The sequence below is a fragment of the Dasypus novemcinctus genome, chromosome 9, assembly GCF_030445035.2.
Source record: "Dasypus novemcinctus isolate mDasNov1 chromosome 9, mDasNov1.1.hap2, whole genome shotgun sequence".
NCBI classification, from domain to species: domain Eukaryota; kingdom Metazoa; phylum Chordata; class Mammalia; order Cingulata; family Dasypodidae; genus Dasypus; species Dasypus novemcinctus.
The window spans coordinates 108,417,070-108,436,619 of record NC_080681.1 but is presented as its reverse complement, the minus strand read 5'-3'; the positions used below and the strand labels follow the sequence as shown (position 1 = coordinate 108,436,619).

At 45.9% G+C, this 19,550-nt stretch overlaps 1 protein-coding gene across 5 annotated transcripts in view; it reads left to right on the top strand.

The window, feature by feature from the left end:
- Positions 1 to 19,550, top strand: part of ARID1A (AT-rich interaction domain 1A) — a 72,509-nt gene that overhangs the window by 50,286 nt on the left and 2,673 nt on the right. For 3 of the 5 annotated variants that reach the window (XM_071217625.1, XM_058304054.2, XM_058304056.2), the window contains exons 5-20: positions 5,366 to 5,606; positions 5,863 to 5,952; positions 6,459 to 6,626; positions 7,327 to 7,639; positions 8,805 to 8,950; positions 9,046 to 9,155; positions 10,340 to 10,549; positions 12,873 to 13,080; positions 14,245 to 14,377; positions 14,556 to 14,731; positions 15,130 to 15,280; positions 15,363 to 15,494; positions 15,589 to 15,685; positions 16,183 to 17,074; positions 17,384 to 17,514; positions 19,137 to 19,550. The exon at positions 19,137 to 19,550 is cut by the window's right edge and continues 2,673 nt beyond it. In XM_071217625.1, coding sequence (XP_071073726.1) covers positions 5,366 to 5,606; positions 5,863 to 5,952; positions 6,459 to 6,626; positions 7,327 to 7,639; positions 8,805 to 8,950; positions 9,046 to 9,155; positions 10,340 to 10,549; positions 12,873 to 13,080; positions 14,245 to 14,377; positions 14,556 to 14,731; positions 15,130 to 15,280; positions 15,363 to 15,494; positions 15,589 to 15,685; positions 16,183 to 17,074; positions 17,384 to 17,514; positions 19,137 to 19,550 — 3,612 coding nt within the window. The remainder of the gene's footprint in view (positions 1 to 5,365; positions 5,607 to 5,862; positions 5,953 to 6,458; positions 6,627 to 7,326; positions 7,640 to 8,804; positions 8,951 to 9,045; positions 9,156 to 10,339; positions 10,550 to 12,872; positions 13,081 to 14,244; positions 14,378 to 14,555; positions 14,732 to 15,129; positions 15,281 to 15,362; positions 15,495 to 15,588; positions 15,686 to 16,182; positions 17,075 to 17,383; positions 17,515 to 19,136) is intronic. The other 2 variants (XM_071217626.1, XM_058304055.2) reach the window with 1 other exon arrangement.

Genomic DNA, 19,550 nt, shown 5'->3' with positions numbered 1-19,550 from the left:
TCCCTACCAGTCTGAGGTGGGTCAGATCACCCTTCCTTCTGTTTTAGCAAAGGCTGAAGAGATAGAGAACTTTTTAAAGAAGTGTTCACTACAGGTCAGGTAGCCTTTTCCCCACCCCCCCCACTTCCCCTCCCCCCAGATAAATATGTTGCTTAAGGAAAGCTTTACGAAAAGCCAGGTCTCCCCCAAACATCCTATGTGCCTTAAGTAGTTCCTAGGTAATTTGTCTTAGTCCTTCTTCCTTGAAGTTTGTACACAGTTGTTACCTCCTTTCTTACCTTCTGTCTTCTTTAAGGGTTACGTTTCCCAACTCTACTGTGTTCTCCAGGATTTTCTCCCATTCTCCAACACAGGCAGTTTTCTGCCATAGTTCTGAACCTGTTAGACTAGGCTGGTGCGGGGGGTTGGGGAGACCTGGCAGATTGCTAGTATAGCTGGTCACTTCAGGCTATGCATTTGGACTTTCTTTATACAGGGATTATCATTTAAGGTGGGTGTGGCTGAGTTGTGAGGTTCCAAAAGAAAAAATCTTAGTGCAAGCATATGTGTCAGATTTAACTGCCTGTCTTGGTGGGTGGTTTCCCTGTCACTAACCAGCAAAACTCAGCAAAGCACTCAATAACTGAAACCCTTCTGGGGGTTAATGAAAGCTCCATTCCTCCAGGATTCCACCAAAATTATGAGAAAACCCTGCATCTGAGCAATTGCTGGGAGTCAGTTTAGACTTGCCAGTTGATGTTATTTAATCTGCTCCGCAAAATGAACTGATGTCATCTTCTCAAGACTCTGTCAGGAGATCATTTGAAGCTCCCTCTACCCTGATCTGGTATCTTCCTTTTTGAAAATGTATACCATCAGGCAGCCAATTCATGTTAGAACTTGCAGCCCTTCCTGTGAGAGCACCAGCAACATCCCACCCTCCCCCCTTTGAGGTATGGTCTGTGTGATTTCAGGCATGGTTTTGTTGTGGTGTGAAGAGAAGGTGTTAGCTGCTGAGTCCCATTTGTCAGCAGAGCCTGACAAACTCATGCTGGCATTCACTGGGGCTGGGCAACCAATCACAGCTGGAATGGTTATCCTCACAGAGTCCCTGTGGGCTTCCTCTATCAGGTCACATCCCAAAATAACATTGGGCAGTATTTCAAGTGAAGAAATGAAGACTTTCGGGGCCGTAGCCAGCCTGGAGTGTGAGATTCTGTGTGAAATAGTTGGACCTGCTCCAGTGCTTTTGATCTGCATGGTAGATGAGCAATAAAATGCATGAAACACGTTGGAAACACGTGAGGAAATTCTCCCTGGCCCTGCTGCTTCCTTGGAACTGGCAGGGCACTGAGTAGGCTGATCCTCACCTCCTGTCTCTCAGCAAGATTATGCCTAGAGGAGAGCAAACTGGGAAAAGAGATCTTTTCACTTAAGGGGCATTACTACAATTCTTTCAGCAGTCCTTCCAGAAAATACCTGTTAGGTGGGCCCTTTTGGGACAGCTGAGAACCTGAGAGTCCTGAAATGCCAAACACACTCCCTACTAGGGAAAATAGAGGCTTTAATTGATCAAACTTTTTCTTTGTGATAAATGTATTGCAGAAAACTGAACTTGTTAGGCACATTGAGGTCTGACTCAACAATCAGACATGGGCATTTTGTGGAACAAAAGACTTGAAAAACTGGCTTTTTGTAGAGTAGAAGCAGAGGTGTGTCCTGTACAGTAAAAGGACGTGAAGTTCAGAGCAGTATCTATTCATGGAGCTTGGGCTGAGCTGTTGGTTAGCTTCTTGTGCCCCAGTAATTTTCATAATTTTTAGAGATTTCTACCCTTACCACTCCCTCCTATCCTCCAATAAAAGCATTTACTGTGATTAACCATTGGGATTGATGGATATGTCTTACATTCTATACTGCTTGTATATTGTATCTCTCATTCTAGGGTATTGCTGCTGGTCATTTGGCCCTGACTATTCTGAGCAAGTAGGGTTTGATGCATGTCCCCAAGGGGCATCACAAACTCAGAGTTGTCCAATATTCTCATTGTGTAAGTGAGAAAACTGAAGCTCAGCTTGTTCCCAGCTGGGCCTTGGTTCCTCACTCAAAGGTGTGGTGCTTTTTCCTCAGTTCAAACAGTAATGCAGCATAATGGAGAGATAGGCTTTGGGGTCTAGCAGATGTGGGTTCAAATCTAGTTTCTGCCACTTGTTGGAGTGACTTTGGTATGTAATTCAGTCTCTCTGAGTATCAGCTTCCTCATCTTAAAAATGGTAGTAATAGGGAAGCGAACTTGGCCCAATGGATAGGGCATCCGTCTACCACATTTGAGGTCTGCAGTTCAAACCCCAGGCCTCCTTGACCCATGTGGAGCTGGCCCATGCGCACTGCTGATGCACAAGGAGTGCTGTGCCACGCAGGGGTGTTCCCCGCGTAGAGGAGCCCCATGTGCAAGGAGTGCGCCCCATAAGGAGGGCTGCCCAGCGTGAAAGAAAGTGCAAACTGCCCAAGAATGGCGCCGCACACACGGAGAGCTGACACGACAAGATGACGCAACAGAAAGAAACACAGATTCCTGGTGCTGCTGATAAGGATAGAAGCGGTCACAGAAGAACACAGCGAATGGACACAGAGAGCAGACAACTGGGGCGGGCGGTAAATAAATAAATAAATATTTTTTTTTTAAAAAAGGTAGTAATAGTAGTACCTACCTCCAAGAATTGTAGAAAATTAAATAACTCTGTACAGTGCTTTGCACAAAGTAGTTGCTCAGAGGCAGCTACTGTTAATAGTAATATCTTCCTATGCTTACATTCTGGTTCTTAATTTTTTTTTAAAACCAACTACCCCAACAAACCAGTTGTCATTTGATGAAGTGACAGTTTGAGAGACTGGCCTCAAACCAGCCAAATCAGAGAAATGAGAAGATTAGTGATGCTTCTTTCCCCAGCATTCTTCTGTGAGCAGGCACCTCAGACCATGTGGGCTGCTATTGACAATGGTTAATTTAGCACTTTTTCTCCAAGAAGCTCAGGGCACTTTACCAAAACAGTGCCTTTGTGAAGAAAGACACCACTTTGCTGACCACTTTGCTAGCCACAGATACCGCCAGGGTCTGGAGAGCCTAGCCCTGAGGCTGCAGTGTTTTTGTTGTTGTTCTTTGGTTTGATTTTGTTTTGTTTTGTTTTTAGGTTCCTGGGATCCTTTAGTTGAGTTAGGGACCTTCACCTTGTGGATATAGGGTGAATCTGGTATTTTAAATAGAAGTGTGACTAAAGAAACATTCTCAGTTCCTGGGCTAACACTGTCGGTTGTGGTGGTGTTTTTTCCCCTCTTCTCAATTCCTCAGTAGGCCTTCAGCGATGTACACCAAATTGAACAGGGGTTCCTCTACTGAGGGCAGCAGAAAGAGTGCCAAAGGAGGACTTTGACTTACTTATATTACCTGAAAGTGCTTTTACCATGAGAATGTTAATGTTACACTTGTGTGATTAAAGGTAAAAATGCAAAGTAAAAGTTTTTCACAGCTATTAAAACAGATTATTATCTTATGGTTCTTTGATTCCTATTCTAGTCCAAAATATACCAATTTCTTTTTCCTGCAAGCATGTAGCTTTTATTACCAGAAGCTGGCAGCTTGTTATAGGAAGGAATGCATGAGAGAACCTACTGGTCTCTAAAACTGAGCACTGGGCTCTGGTTTCTGTTTCAGATTCTAGGGCTTAGAAGGTGGCTTTTGAGGCCTCTTTTGGCCTATACAGTGGGCTCCTCATGTTATCTTGCTGCTTCTTTGAGTTTGTTCTCCTTGGCTTAGTGGCCAACATTGTCAACACAAGGGTGGAATCCCTTGCTTCGTGGGATGAACTGAGGGCTTTTTATAGCTCCAGGTACTTTATTCCTTTGTGACAGAAGAGGTCCTTTGATGTTACTTGGATATGGGTCTCTTGAGTTTCCTTCTATCTTAGGACTAATTCTCATTGTATTTTTAAAGCATGTTATGGTGTGCCAGGTCTGCTTATCAACAGGAAAGTCCACATTTTCTGATTTCTCGACTAACACTGAGAACTAGATGCAGACAGAGACGCATACTTACCTACCTGCCTTGCCTTCTGAGCAAACTTTGTTCCCATAGAACTCAGAAGAAATGCTCCACCTAGCAGAGTAGCCAGGTGGTTTGAGGAAGGTCCAACCAGCCTGGGCCCTTGGGGAGGAGCCTAAGAGATGGCCTATGACCTCCAGTGTTATTTATCAGTCTCCTCAGAGTCACCGTGAACTGATCTTTCCAAGGTAAACTTGTTTGTGGGAATAGGACTAGATTCTAAGTCAAATCAGACCAGCTTGGATTTCCTCCTCCTTCAAATGAGAGAAATGAAATTTTTCTTAACCATTTAAGTATCAGGGTTTTCCCAGACCTGAGCGCTCATCCTTTCTTCAGGGTACAGTTTCCCAATATGAATGTGATGTTGTGCCAGTGGTATTGCTAGAGAATGAACATGGGGGTGGGGAGCATTTCCCAGGGCAAATGCTTTTCACAGTGACCTCCTGATAGCTGATTTTGGAGTTTACTCACAAAGAATGAAATCGTAACTGAAGAATTGAAGGCAAACAAAGCTTCCAAATAAATACCAGGTTCTCATTGAAAAAATTTAAAGCCAAAGGAAAAACTGGGTTTGTTCAGTTGGCTAACTCTTCATCCCTGTTGTGGGCTGGGTGTTAAGAATATAGTCCCAGACCTTCTTGCATTTAGGAATTGTCTTTCCCACACACAATATCCTTTTTTTTTTTTTTCTTTTTTAACCTCCTACCCCTTGTGTTGCCAACCATGGTGACTTGAAGTGACCAAGTCCTTGGGATCTGGAGATTATAATAATCTTGAGGAGAGGGAATTTGTAAACATTGCCCAAACTTGTTAACATTGTCTTGTAACTCCTGATATCATCCTGGCAGTGTTTTAAAGAGGTTTCTGTTGGAAAAGAACTAAAGTTTTGCTGAAAGAGCAGCTCTGTTACAACTGTAGAAGTTAGGTGTAGGGGGGAAAAAATGAAAGTACCAGTTCTACTTCTGAGAGGACAGCTTATGGACCAGCTACCTGTTTTTATGAAGTTTTACTGATACAGCCACACCTGTTTGTATACGTATCATCTGTGACTGCTTTTGTGCTGCAACAGCAGAATAGTTGTAACAGAGCCATATGGCCTTCAAAGTCCAAAAAATTTACCTAGACCTTTATAGAAAGTTGCTGTCTGTGAACTATAGTATTGTGACTAAATAATGTGTCCGGCGTGTTTGCTCTTAGTTGTACATGCTAAGCATGTAGTAGGGCTGTTGAAAAGAAGGGTCTTTCTGCCTAATATTGCTAATCCAGGTCCTTGTATGTATGTTTCAGGATCTGTCTGGTTCAATAGATGATCTCCCCATGGGGACAGAAGGAGCTCTGAGCCCTGGAGTGAGCACATCAGGGATTTCCAGCAGCCAAGGAGAGCAGAGTAATCCAGCTCAGTCTCCTTTCTCTCCTCATACCTCTCCTCACCTGCCTGGCATCCGAGGCCCTTCTCCGTCCCCTGTTGGCTCTCCCGCCAGTGTTGCTCAGTCTCGCTCAGGACCACTTTCACCTGCTGCAGTGCCAGGTAAAGGGACTAGCCCCAAGGATACCGGGGAATTCCAGGCTTCCACTGACAGAGAGAGCATCTCTAGTTCATGTCTACATAGCTCCCCTTAGCACCAGGAAAAGGGAGATAGGCACCCCTTCGCTGGACTTCTCTATATATGATACTGGGAGCTACTTGGCCTCCTCATGAGCCATTTCCAGCTCTGAATTAACCTCCCAGCTAGAATTTCCAGTTTTAGCCATGCTTGGCTTACTTTTTTCTCTGTCTGGAGTAGGCAACCAGATGCCACCTCGACCACCCAGTGGTCAGTCGGACAGCATCATGCATCCTTCCATGAACCAGTCAAGCATTGCCCAAGATCGAGGTGAGAGACTGGACTTTGGGTGAGGGGTAGAGACTGAAGCAGGGACTTGAGTGTCCTTTGCAATAGTTGTTGGAGAACTGCATGACCATGAAGCTTATGGCAGTCCCAGCAGCAGGTTGTGATGTTAAAGTGGACTTAGTCATGTTAGTGGCCCCAGAATCATTCTTCCTTTCTCCATGTGTGTTTGTGTTTTGATTGATTGTCCCCTACTTAGGCCTAATTTGGTAAGAAGTCTCAGCATTAGGTCTTCACCCTTTAAATCATTCACGAGTTTGTTTCCTGTCATTGTACTTTTGTCATTTCAAACCTCCATTTAGTAGAAACAGTTGGCATACCCTGGTTAATGGTTTGGTTTACTTTGCGGGTTGCCTAAAAGGGGACAGGATTGTATAGCAAATCAAATAGAGACTCCATGCAAGTAGCTGCTTAAGAAATTGTAGGTAATGAATTCACTCCCCAGGGAGAGCATTTATTCCCGTATACTTATGCACACATACCTCAAACAGGTTACATGCAGAGGAACCCCCAGATACCCCAGTACAGTTCCCCCCAGCCTGGCTCGGCCTTATCTCCACGTCAGCCTTCCGGAGGACAGATGCACACAGGCATGGGCTCCTACCAGCAGAACTCCATGGGGAGCTACGGTCCCCAGGGGGGTCAGTATGGCCCTCAAGGTTAGTATACTATTCAGTTAGTAGTTGATAGAGATGCAAAGAGAGTTTTGGTTCCTTGTCTGATATGCTGCTGTCTAGGTTGTAAGATTAGGACTGTCCTTTGCTTTGAATCCACCAAGCCTAGTCCCTGAAGTAGGGCAGAGAGGGTTCCATCTTGTGTCTACTTACTCTGTCAGCATGGGAAAGACCTTGAACTTCTCTGTGCCCCTGTTTCATCTATAAAGTGGAGATAAGGTACTTAGCCTAAAAATGAACAGGTGGTAACTATTTGTTATTATACTTGTTTTTTTGTGGGCTATTTTGTTTTGTTTCTTTAGTAAATTCTAATAGAATAGACCTTTGCTCAAAATTAGCCCTAAACCAACCTAAAGGTGAATGTTTTGTTTTCCACAGAGTAAGGAGAGAAAACAAGAAGAGTATGTAGAAAGAAAAAAATTATGGGAATTAAATGAAGCCAGCCCTACCTGCCAGCCAGTCTCATTCTGTGCTATTTTTAAGATGGAGGTCTACCTCTAATATGCCACAGGCTGCCCCTGTTTCTTTTGGGAATAATGGCTACCATGAAGTTGGTCTCTTTCCTGACCAAATGTTGAAAGATTCCCATTGTTTATCATATTTGGAGTTTGAGTTGAGAGATAATCGTGAGTTGTTAATAAGTCACTAATCAAATTTATGTCTTCTCTTCTCCTTTCTCACCCAGGAGGCTATCCCAGGCAGCCAAACTATAATGCCTTGCCTAATGCCAACTACCCCAGTGCAGGCATGGCTGGAAGCATGAACCCTATGGGTGCTGGAGGTCAGATGCATGGGCAGCCTGGCATTCCACCTTATGGCGCACTCCCTCCAGGGAGAATGAGTCATGCCTCCATGGGCAACCGGCCTTATGGCCCTAACATGGCCAATATGCCACCTCAGGTTGGGTCGGGGATGTGTCCCCCACCAGGAGGCATGAACCGGAAAACTCAAGAAACTGCTGTCGCCATGCATGTTGCTGCCAACTCTATCCAAAACAGGTAAGGCTGGGAAGTAAAGAGGGATGTCAGTGCATAAAAAGGAAAAGAAATTAAGAGTTATTCAGATCATTGAGATACTTCTGGATCTAAACTGTGTCGTCTTGGTTACTATCTCTTTATCGGACGTTCTTCAGAAAAAGGTTTTCTTACAGTGAAAAACACCACAGAAGTGCAGATTCTTAACCATCTTGTGTTGGTGTCAAACTTCACACAACCAAATATCAGGTGTAAAGAACCTGAACTTTATAAAGCACAAGTTTTTTTTTATTAATAAGGTAAGTCCTCAGAGTAGATGGCTTGTTCCTTCTGTCAGTCTAATTTCTTGGTTTTCATAAAGATTCTTAATGATGCACATATGAGTTTCATCTGTGGTGTGAGAAATGAGGATGGCAGTATTGTGACTGGCCATTTCTCCTGGTGTTCTGTATGGTCCTGTAGATGGGTGATGTTGTTGACTGGTAGGTATCTGGTTCTAGTGTGAAAGTGCAGAAAGTTCATGTGATTTCGTTTAATGACTTAAAGATTCATCTCTTCCTTGGCCCCACAGAGTTCAGTGAATTTGATCCCATTGCTAATCAAGACTCCATCTGTATGCACCCCATTATTGGTACCTATAGATACTGATATGAATCTTGTTTTATTGAGATGTTGATGAATCAAGGTAGAATAGGGTGGGACTATATAAAAAGGTGGGTTTGATATCAGAGTAGACCCATGAAGAGAGAATACAGAGCCACCTCCAGATGCTGTGCCATGAGGGTGCTTATCCTACTTGAGGTTAGGCATGACAAAAGAATGGTAATGTTGAAAGTTTAATGTAGGCCTTTTGCCAGAGAGGGCCCTTAAATGGAAGCATGGCTTGACTTTGGAGGTGGCATAGAGGGAGCCAGTACTTAAGAGACACAATAGGGCTCTTTGATTCCTTCTAAATTAAATTCCTTAAAATTGAGGTATTGTTTCCTATTTGGAGCTTGTACCCTCATAGAATCCTTTAGGTAAGAGTAGGTCAGGTGCAGCAGAGTTCTGATATGGGGGACCTGTAAGTTTTTTCATTGCAAGTCTAACTAGATGATCTTGGCTCACGCAACCCTATTGAGCTGAAGTCCAAATTTAAATGCTCACTGTCTCGAATCCTTGACTCTCTCTCACTCTTCATCTTCTTCAGGCCACCAGGCTATCCCAGTATGAATCAAGGAGGCATGATGGGAACTGGACCTCCCTATGGACAAGGAATTAATAGTATGGCTGGCATGATCAACCCTCAGGGACCCCCATATCCCATGAGTGGAACCATGGCCAACAATTCAGCAGGTAAGTCCTAGTCATTGCTCACCCAAGGACTTCTAGAATAATCTTCAGCCCATAGCTAAACCTATTGGACTTGAGAATTTTTTTCTTTTTTATAGGGATGGCAGCCAGCCCAGAGATGATGGGCCTTGGAGACGTCAAGTTAACTCCAGCTACCAAAATGAACAACAAGGCAGATGGGACACCCAAGACAGAGTCCAAATCCAAGGTAAAGATTTGTATCTTGACTCCTCTCAATCTTGTATCCCATCTTTTCCAAAGATAGGAAGGAAAAAGAGAACAGGATGACTAGACTCCAGACTGCTATGACACTAACTCCATAGTCTCTGAAAAGGCTATTGTTGACTTTTCCTATCATGAAGAGTTCCAGGATAATAGTGTGTTGACTTGGGTTTGAGTTAGCCTAAGAAATCCTGATTTAAAGGGTATAGTGTTCTTACAGGTCTCTATTTGGAGGAACTGCCAGGGCCTGCAGTGTAGAATTCTCACCACTGTTGGCCTACTGCCCCCTCTATTTGAATAGTAATAGATGCTCTGTGTCATGGACAGCTAGTTGCTTTTTTCTTCTTAGACCTTACTCAGAACAGTAGGAGTGGTTGATACCCTGTGTTCTGTAGAGGGGAAAATGAGGCAGATGGGGCTTGGGACCTTGGCCCCCCATATAGGTTGGAACTTAGTGTACTTTCTGATAGACTCCATGGCACCCTGGGGACCTGCTCAGCATTTGGGTCATTGGAAACATTTCTGTCCTTTACCATGCTTCACTTTCCTTGTCTGTAAAGTAGGGAAAATTAAAAATCAAAGCTGCCATCTCCTGTACATCCTCAAACTCTGGCTTCTAGACCCTTTCAGTCATCTTCCTGTCTTGGATAGGATAATAACCAAAGCCTTTCAGCCAGTTGAGAGACTCTTATTTTGAGAGGAAGAGTTTCTTTTCATTGTAGTCCAGCCTGTAGTGTCAAGATCATGTTGTGAGTTTCTCAAACACTGTAAAGCAGTCCATGAATGTGTGTCCAGCTCCTGGTAGTAGTAGTGGTTTTGATGTCAAATGGGCAAGGGTTTGACAGTCAGCCTGGCCGCTTAAAAGCTGTTGGCAGTAGCTCTTTGTACCTCTTTCCTTATTTTTAAAAATGGGATAATCTATAATACCCAAAATGTAAGGGCGTCTAACTCGGCACTCAGTGTGTAGTATATAGTCAATAATTATTAGCTCTTTACAGGAAGAAGGTCTGGACGCCATTTTAGCCTTTTAACCTTGTAAAGGCAGGGCAGGTGATGCTCCTATACCAGAGTAAGACACTTTACTACTGCCCTAATCAAGGGACTTCTGAGACTTGTAGCATAGGCTTTGAATCTGACCCATTCCTATGGATATCGACTTGCCCCTTCCAGAAATCCAGTTCCTCTACTACAACCAATGAGAAGATCACCAAGTTGTATGAGCTGGGTGGTGAGCCTGAGAGAAAGATGTGGGTTGACCGTTATCTGGCCTTCGCAGAGGAGAAGGCCATGGGCATGACAAATCTGCCTGCTGTGGGCAGGAAACCTCTGGACCTCTATCGCCTCTATGTGTCTGTGAAGGAGATTGGTGGATTGACTCAGGTGAGTGAGTGCCTGGCACTTGACTAACCCTTTGGCTTCAAAAATCCCTCTCTAAGATACTCATTGGCTTCATGTGGTACCATGCCTCCCACGGGGATATCACACACCCCTGTTCTCTGAGCCACATACTTATAGACCAGAGAACCACAGGGCTTCTAGGAGATAAGGCAAAGGCAAGAGGCTAAAGAAGACCTCCCTGGATCGTTTGCTTTGAGTTTTGCCATGTATCTAGGGTCCCAGTGGGACACAAGGATAGGAAGAGGCTGTGGGTATTCTGATTCCATGGGAAGCAATTAGACATAGCAGACAAGGGTAGGATTTGGAGAGATGGACCTGGTTTTGAATTGTCTTAGCACTTATAATATGTGACCTTAATAAGGTGTATAACCACTCTGAGCCTCAATTTTTTTATTAAGTAGGGACAATGTCTACCTTGCCTGAAAGAAATAATTAAGAGAAAGCTTCCAGGAAGTCTTCTGCCACATATATTGGCCTGCAAGATGGTACGGGGCAGCAGAGTAGTTGCTGACCCTCTTCTTCCATGGAGATGGGATTTCAGAAGCAGTTCAGAAGAAATAGTTTATGAAGAAAGAAGTAGGTGGGAAATTATGTGTTTAATTCCTCTGTAGTGGAGACTTAAGTGAATGGATTAATCCCTGCTGAAAACTTCTGAAATGGATGCCACCCTGAGCCTTGCCCCTGCCCTTGATACCTTATGGTTTTGTTTTAGACTCAGCAAGGAGGCATGCAGGTGAGGCAGCACTGACAGACAGCATGCATGTGCCTTGCACAGTCACCAGATCAGGAGTTGCTGTTGGGTCATGGTTTTGGCTGAGCTCAGGGGAAGGCGTGGTGGGTAGGGACTTATTCCAAACCTTCTAAATCAGAAGAGGAAAACAGCTGTCACCAGCTGAAAAGAAAGTGATTGGAATGAAGCCAACCAACAGCCAGTTATGAATTCCTTCTCCCTTCAGGCTTTATTCCCCTCCCCCACAAAGGAAAGCAAAACAAAACAAGACACGTGCACATGGCCACATAACTGGCGTGGGAAACAGAGCCACAGAAGGCTCCTGAAGTGACCCTGGGCTTATTCCTGGCATTCTCCCTCGTACTGAGTTCTCATAGTCAGGCCTTTCCTGCCTGTAAGGAAAGGGGGTATTGAGCTAGATTTGTCTTATTTTCCATCGGATGGGCTTCTGGATTCACTGAACCTGGTGAATCCTAATGAGGTGCAGAAGGAATACCAAAGCCTGGACTTATCTTCCAGGTTACAAAAGGATGCAAACCTTTTAGATGCTGTGATGTAATTGAACTCTTTAAAGCAGTGAGAGTTCAGAGAGGGAAGGGGTGGGTATTATTATAAGGTAGTTTTTAAAGGCTCCAAGAAGATAAAAGGTGAGTGCTGAACTTTTCTGAAGAATTAGTATGCTTTAGGAGAGAAAGGGGACATTCCAATAGACTGCCCTAGATGGCATGGAGATAGAAGGCAGTAGGGAGCATTTGGGGAATGGTCTTGGCCATTGTGTCCTGATGCCCAAGAATGGAGGCAGAAATGTAGACTGGCTGCTGGGGAGGTACAAAAATGTCACAGGACCTCGAGCATCTCCTGGACTATCAGGAAAGGGGCCTGTGGTTACATGTCAAAGTCAGGCAGAGTGGTCATTGATATTAGCTTAAGAGTCTCCATTTAATAAAAGGATTCCTCTTAAGGAAACATTTCAGTGTAGTGGTTAACAGCATGAACTTTGGAGCCAGGTGGCCTGGATTTAAAATCTGGTTCTGCCACTTAGTAGCTGTGTGACTGAGCAAGTTATTCAGTTTGTGTCTTAGCTTCCTCATTTGTAAGAGGGGACTAATAGTACCTTTGCCTAGGATTAACTGCATTGGTGTGTGTATAAAGCACCTAGAGTAGCACCTGATAAACAGCACATACCCAGTAAATATTTTTATTTGTATACTTAATTAAAATAGGATTTGAGCTGATGGTGATTTGCGCGCCATTTTTCAGCAATACACTTAGGTAAAGCGAACACCATACCTTCTGAGTTCTGTTTTCCCTGGTGATGTGAAATTTGCCCTCTTATGAATAAACTGTCTGATAGTTGCAATGATCTGTGGCTAGAAGGTGCTAAGGGTAGAGGGAAGCCAGTCATGAATTTAATGTTTGTTGTAGACTATCCACTAAACGGGGATAACTTCTGCAGTTTACAGAACTGTGATCCCACAAAAGATGAGTGCCTGGCAGTCTAATGATGGGGTTGGGACTTGTGGGCAGGAAGACCAGGGGGAAGATATACCTCGGCACTTCTGGTTGGTTGTACAGGTCAACAAAAACAAAAAGTGGCGGGAACTTGCGACCAACCTCAATGTGGGCACGTCAAGCAGTGCTGCCAGCTCCTTGAAAAAGCAGTATATCCAGTGTCTCTATGCCTTTGAGTGCAAAATTGAACGGGGAGAAGACCCTCCTCCAGACATCTTTGCAGCTGCTGATTCCAAGAAATCCCAGCCCAAGATCCAGCCTCCCTCTCCTGGTAAGAATGGGATGAGTGACTCCACCAAGGCTGAGGGGTAGCTTTCAAGGATCCAAGGTTCTTATTCAGTGATACCTTTCTCCACGTACAGAGGAGATGCCAGGACCGTGTGCCCTGCCCTGCCCTACTGTAGGGCTTAACAGGTTGGCATACTGAAAAGCAGGCAGTGGTGACTCCCTTGGGAAGTAGACTATAGCAGCCCTTAAGTTTTAATTTTCATTACGCACCTGGCATCTTGCCAAATGTTTGTAAACTAGTGTGTAGGAGGGACACCAGAGGAGTAGGAGAAAACTGACAAATGGCAATGAGGCAGGGCCATCTGGGAGCTTTGGCCCACTGATGTCAGTGCCTTAGAATGCAGTTCAGAGTAGTGCCCTGAATTCCCCAGGGAGCTGAGATGGTAATGAATGGGAAGGAGGAGGTGGGGAGGGGTTATGACTGGAACTCTCTGATGGGAGTGCCCCTGCCCACCCTCTTGTCTGAGAGGAGGCTGGGGCCTGGGTGAGCATGGAGAGGGAAGAAGGCCAGGGTGTCTGGAAGGTGGGTGTAAACACACGTGCCCTGATGTTGACCTCCGAGGGTATAATGCGTGTCTGAGATGACTCATCAGCTGGGGAGGCCTAAGCAGTGGGATATCTGCTGCTGGGAATGGTAACCAATAGAAACCTTAATTACCGGGAGTTCTGTGCTCATCAAATTTAGAGGAATATTTGAACTTGAGTGATGCCTCTGTGCTGAATACTTGGGAATGAGAACTCCTAAACTCCTAAAGCATGCTCCAGGTTTGGGGCGAAGTAGAACCTTCTTGCCCAGAATTTTGTGGTCTCTGCCTAGGAGCTTGCACATAGCATAACAGGGTTTAATAGGTTAGATTAAGGTCCTTGGAGAAGTCAGGGAAGCTGGCAGGAACTCAAGAATCACCAGGATGGTGATACCATCATCATATCACTTCTCTCCCCTAAATGTTAGATTAGCAACAAGGAGCAATAAAACTTTCAGATTTCCCTTTTATTACTTGGCCCTGCACATCCCTTGCTTAAAGGATGGTTTAGGTTTAGAAGGGCCCTGAGTTTTAATCTTGTAAAGATCTGTTCCAGGGCATTTCTGTGAGGGTTAAATACTTTCCTGCCAGGCAAAATGCTCATCCTTCATCTCTATCCACAGCAGGTTCAGGGTCTATGCAGGGGCCACAGACTCCTCAGTCAACCAGCAGTTCCATGGCAGAAGGAGGAGACCTGAAGCCACCAACTCCAGCATCCACACCACACAGTCAGATCCCCCCCTTGCCAGGCATGAGGTAAGGCCAGGAGTAGGGGGACGTGGTTTGAGGACTCTAGGGGAGAGGTACATGGGAGCTCCTGTTCAGACCAAGGGTGGCCCCTGTCCTCCTGCCCAGCTGGTAACTCCTATGAGTCTTCTGTTATACTATAAAAATTGGTTTATTTGGAATTTAATTGGCTTTTCTCACTCCGGAGCAGGAGCAATTCGGTCGGGATCCAGGATGCCTTTCCTGATGGAAATGACCCCACATTCCAGAAGCGGAATTCCATGACTCCAAACCCTGGGTTCCAGCCCAGTATGAATACCTCTGACATGATGGGGCGCATGTCCTATGAGCCAAATAAGGATCCTTATGGCAGCATGAGGAAAGGTGACCAATTGCCATTGACCTAGTGCCCTTGAAGACAGGTCTGGGGAGATGGGGAGATTTCTTGTTATCTTGGAGTTCTTGTCAAGCCATTTTCTGAGATAAGAGATAAGGCATTTCCCAGGGTTCCACCTAACCATCTCTTTATCCAAGTTGTTTCTAGTCTCTCTCTCCTGGGCCTCACCTTGCTAATAACCCTTAATAAGTAAGTGCTCTTTGCTGGCTGGGACCTCTCTGGATCTGTTTTGAACCTGTCAGGAAGGCAGTAGGAACAAACCTGAGCTCTGAAGAGGGCCCCTGGATATTGGGAGCTCTCTGCCCTTCGAGCTGGCAAGGTGTATAGATTGCCAGGCTGCTGATCTACTGGTGTGTTCACTGCTTCCCTTTCTTTCTGCACTCAGCTCCAGGGAGTGATCCCTTCATGTCCTCAGGGCAGGGCCCCAACGGTGGGATGGGGGACCCCTACAGCCGTGCTGCCGGCCCTGGGCTGGGAAATGTGGCGATGGGACCGCGACAGCACTACCCCTATGGAGGTCCTTATGACAGAGTGAGGTAAGCATGGCCCCTGCCCCTGTCCTACCTCCAACACCCCACAGCTAAAGTAGATTCAGTCTACTTCTCCAATTTTGTTTAGGGAACCTGGAATAGGACCCGAGGGAAACATGGGCACTGGGGCCCCACAACCAAATCTCATGCCTTCCAACCCAGACTCGGGAATGTATTCTCCCAGCCGCTACCCCCCACAGCAGCAGCAGCAGCAGCAACGGTAAGTGGAGCCAGGTCCGTCCCAGCCTCGGTGCTGCTCTGGCTCAGGCTTTGCCATTTCCTTCCCTGACCCTCTATTTCTCTCCCATTTGCAGACATGATTCCTATGGCAATCAGTTCTCCACCCAAGGCACCCCTTCCGGCAGCCCCTTCCCTAGCCAGCAGACCACAATGTATCAGCAGCAGCAGCAGGTGAGGGGGTAACTGGGAATGCACTGACATTCAGGTTCCTCTTAAAAGCCAGTTAAGAAACTAATCTAATCTGTTGAAAAGTCTAAGAAGCTCACTTTGGATACTTTGGTGATGGTCTACCATCCAGATAGCCAGTTCTGCCTAAAGAACCAATTCCTCTGTCTCTTCCCCATTTCGAGTTCAATCCAGTCTTCCTAGTTCTCCAGAAGGGCTAACAACAGGCGTTTTTTTTATTTTTGAGGTTTTGTATGTTTTTCTACTTAGAGCAAGGGAGAGCCACAGGGGAAAAGAGCATGGTGGTTGCGTTCAAAAACAACTTCAGAAAGCAGTTTGTAAAGGTGATTACTTTGTTCCCCAGGGTCTGTGTCTTCTGCAGAGGCAGAAGTAAGCTAAGCAAGTATGTGGTTGTAGCCATCTTGCATCTCTACAGGGTCTAGGTTTTGTCTTATGTCCCTGAGTGCAGAGTATAACTTCCCCTTTGCTTGTCCCTGTCTTAGAATTACAAGCGGCCAATGGATGGCACATACGGCCCACCTGCCAAGCGGCACGAAGGGGAGATGTACAGCGTGCCATATAGCACGGCGCAGGGGCAGCCTCAGCAGCAGCAGTTGCCCACAGCCCAACCCCAGCCTGCCAGCCAACAGCAAGCTGCCCAGCCTTCCCCTCAGCAAGATGTGTACAACCAGTATGGCAGTGCCTATCCTACCACTGCCACTGCTGCTACTGAGCGCCGGCCAGCGGGCGGCCCCCAGAACCAATTTCCATTCCAGTTTGGCCGAGACCGTGTCTCTGCACCCCCTGGCTCCAGTGCCCAGCAGAACATACCACCACAAATGATGGGCGGCCCCATACAGGCATCAGCTGAGGTTGCTCCGCAAGGCACCATGTGGCAGGGGCGTAATGACATGACCTACAATTATGCCAACAGGCAGAGCACGGGCTCTGCCCCCCAGGGCCCTGCCTATCATGGTGTGAACCGAACAGATGAAATGCTGCACACGGATCAGAGGGCCAACCACGAAGGCCCATGGCCTTCCCATGGCACCCGCCAGCCCCCATATGGTCCCTCTGCCCCTGTGCCCCCCATGACAAGGCCCCCTCCATCTAACTACCAGCCCCCACCAAGCATGCAGAATCACATTCCTCAGGTATCCAGTCCTGCTCCCCTGCCCCGGCCAATGGAGAATCGCACCTCTCCTAGCAAGTCTCCATTCCTGCACTCTGGGATGAAAATGCAGAAGGCAGGCCCCCCAGTGCCTGCCTCACACATAGCACCTGCCCCTGTGCAGCCCCCCATGATTCGGCGGGATATTACCTTCCCACCTGGCTCCATTGAAGCCACGCAGCCTGTGCTGAAACAGAGGAGGCGGCTCACAATGAAAGACATTGGTAAGGAGACCTCCCTGATTGGGTTTGTTTAGTACCCCTTGTCCAGTGCTCCCTGCCATCCTAATCTCCTGAATGAGGTTCAGTCTGGGTCCAGTGTTGACTAAAATATGGCCACAGAACCTTTGCCATGCAGTGATGTCTTAGAGAGACTTAGAAACCTTGAGAGCAGGTGTGTGTCATCTCCCAAACAGCAACAGCCTCCTACCATGTGTTATCTTCAGAGAAACCTGACTGATTGTCCAGCCCTAGGGACACCTCCAGCCAACCTGGACTTTGGTGCATAAAAGACTTTTTGGGGGTTTATTTTAGGAACCCCAGAGGCATGGCGGGTCATGATGTCCCTCAAGTCTGGGCTGCTGGCAGAGAGCACTTGGGCGCTGGACACCATTAACATCTTGCTATATGATGATAACAGCATCATGACCTTCAACCTCAGTCAGGTGAGTACAGGTGCTTGAGGAAGAATGGGAGGGCTTGGGATTTTCTGAGGTAAACAGTGCTAAACGACACAGGAAATTAAGCCATCCCAGCCAGCCTATATGGTCACCCAGCTGTTACTTTGGTTCCTTGCCACTGTGCATGGGCCCAGGATATTGAGAGCAATAGCAGTTGATTTAAGATACCATGTTGACACCTTAACATAGGATTGACTACAAAGGGAATTTGAGAGAAACATTTTGGTATTGGTAAAAAATCCAGCTTCTGTTGATGTCAGTGAGGACACCATGATTCTTTCCTACCAAGAAAAGCCTGTGTCCTCTTACCAGAGAGCTGCAGTTTCTTGGTTTTTCTCTTCCTTACTTCCACTCTTTGAGTAGATTGGTCTGTGTTGATCCCATTTCCTAAGGTGTTGCCTGGAAAGTATAAAGAAGTGGGGTGTTCTTTCTTTCTTTTTTCTTTTTTTTCTTTTTTTTTTTTGGTGGAGGAGGGGTGGGTGATGATGTTCTTGCAAAGCTGATTCCCTAGACCTACTCTCCACAAGCTGTGCACCTTGAGTTTTCCCATAGCTGGAAAGAATTTGTGCCACACAATCCTAGAGATGTGGCTACTTAGAGATGAGTAAATAGGCTTAGAGTGGCTTATTATGCCTTGCCCAAGTTCACATAGTTGTCAGTGGACTCTTTCTGATTCCAAAGCCTGGCTTTATTTCCATTGCATAATATTGCCTCTGTGAGAAGATAAAGAAACAAATATTGGTTGATCAATTCCTTTTAACCAGATATTTTAGACCTCAGAACAACACTGTAAAGTTTAGGCATTTCTATCATTTCCAGTGAGAGTTTAAATCATGCACTTAGTCCCTGGAAAAGCCAGAATTTAAACTACATCTTTTTCATTCTAATGCCCTGTTTTTTCTATTTTGATATACTGTTCAGCCAGAGATTAATCTGACTGGAGTTAGTGTTTTCTTCTAGAGGTAAATGACCCATACAAGGATTTAAACTGGAGTCTGGGTCATCTTAACACAAGCTTGGATAGTGTTTAGAGAGGTGAGGCCTTGTCTTAACTCATTATGCCACAAGATTCATGGAACTCCAGCCTCCTGGAATGTTGGGGAGCTTGGAGAAGAGAGCAGATGATCATCTTCCCACACTGCATTCTCTTAGCTCATATTAGAAGGGTTGATCCTGCCATATCATCTAGCCTTGGGCTTCACTTGGCAGTGGAATATAGAGAATATTCTAAGAGGATCATTGAGAATGACCAGCAGGTAGCAAACAGGCCTGGTGAAGGTAGAAGATGGGTTGGGAAAGAAGAGACTGAGAGATGGGTGGCACTGGCACTGGTAGATAAGGTACCATGTTATTAGCCAGGACTTCCATTCCCTTGGAGGCAGGCCCACGTGAAGGTAGGTTGGCAGAAGGAAGAAATTTATGCTAGACAGGGAGTAAGATAAACAGCTTTCTCTTTGGAGAGACTTTAGAAAAAGAAGCAACTCTGCCTTTCCAAAGCAATACATCTGACTTTAGAAGGAAATAGGATTAGGTAGGCCTCTCAAGTCAAGGATTCTCTTATTAGGCCACCTTTTCCCCTAATTTTTTTCTTATTCTTTCTCTTTTAGCTCCCAGGGTTGTTGGAGCTCCTTGTGGAATATTTCCGACGTTGCCTGATTGAGATCTTTGGCATTTTAAAGGAATATGAGGTGGGCGACCCAGGACAGAGAACATTACTGGACCCTGGAAGATTCAGCAAAGCCTCTAGTCCAGCCCCCACGGAGGGGGAGGGGGAGGAAGAAGACCTTTTAGGTCCTAAACTAGAGGAGGAGGAAGAAGAGGAAGTAGTTGAAAATGATGAGGAGAAAGCCTTTTCAGGCAAGGACAAAACAGCCTCAGAGAATAGTGAGGACAAGCTGATCAGTAAGTTTGACAAGCTGCCTGTGAAGATCGTGCAGAAAAACGACCCATTTGTGGTGGACTGCTCAGATAAGCTTGGGCGCGTGCAGGAGTTTGACAGTGGCCTGCTGCACTGGCGGATT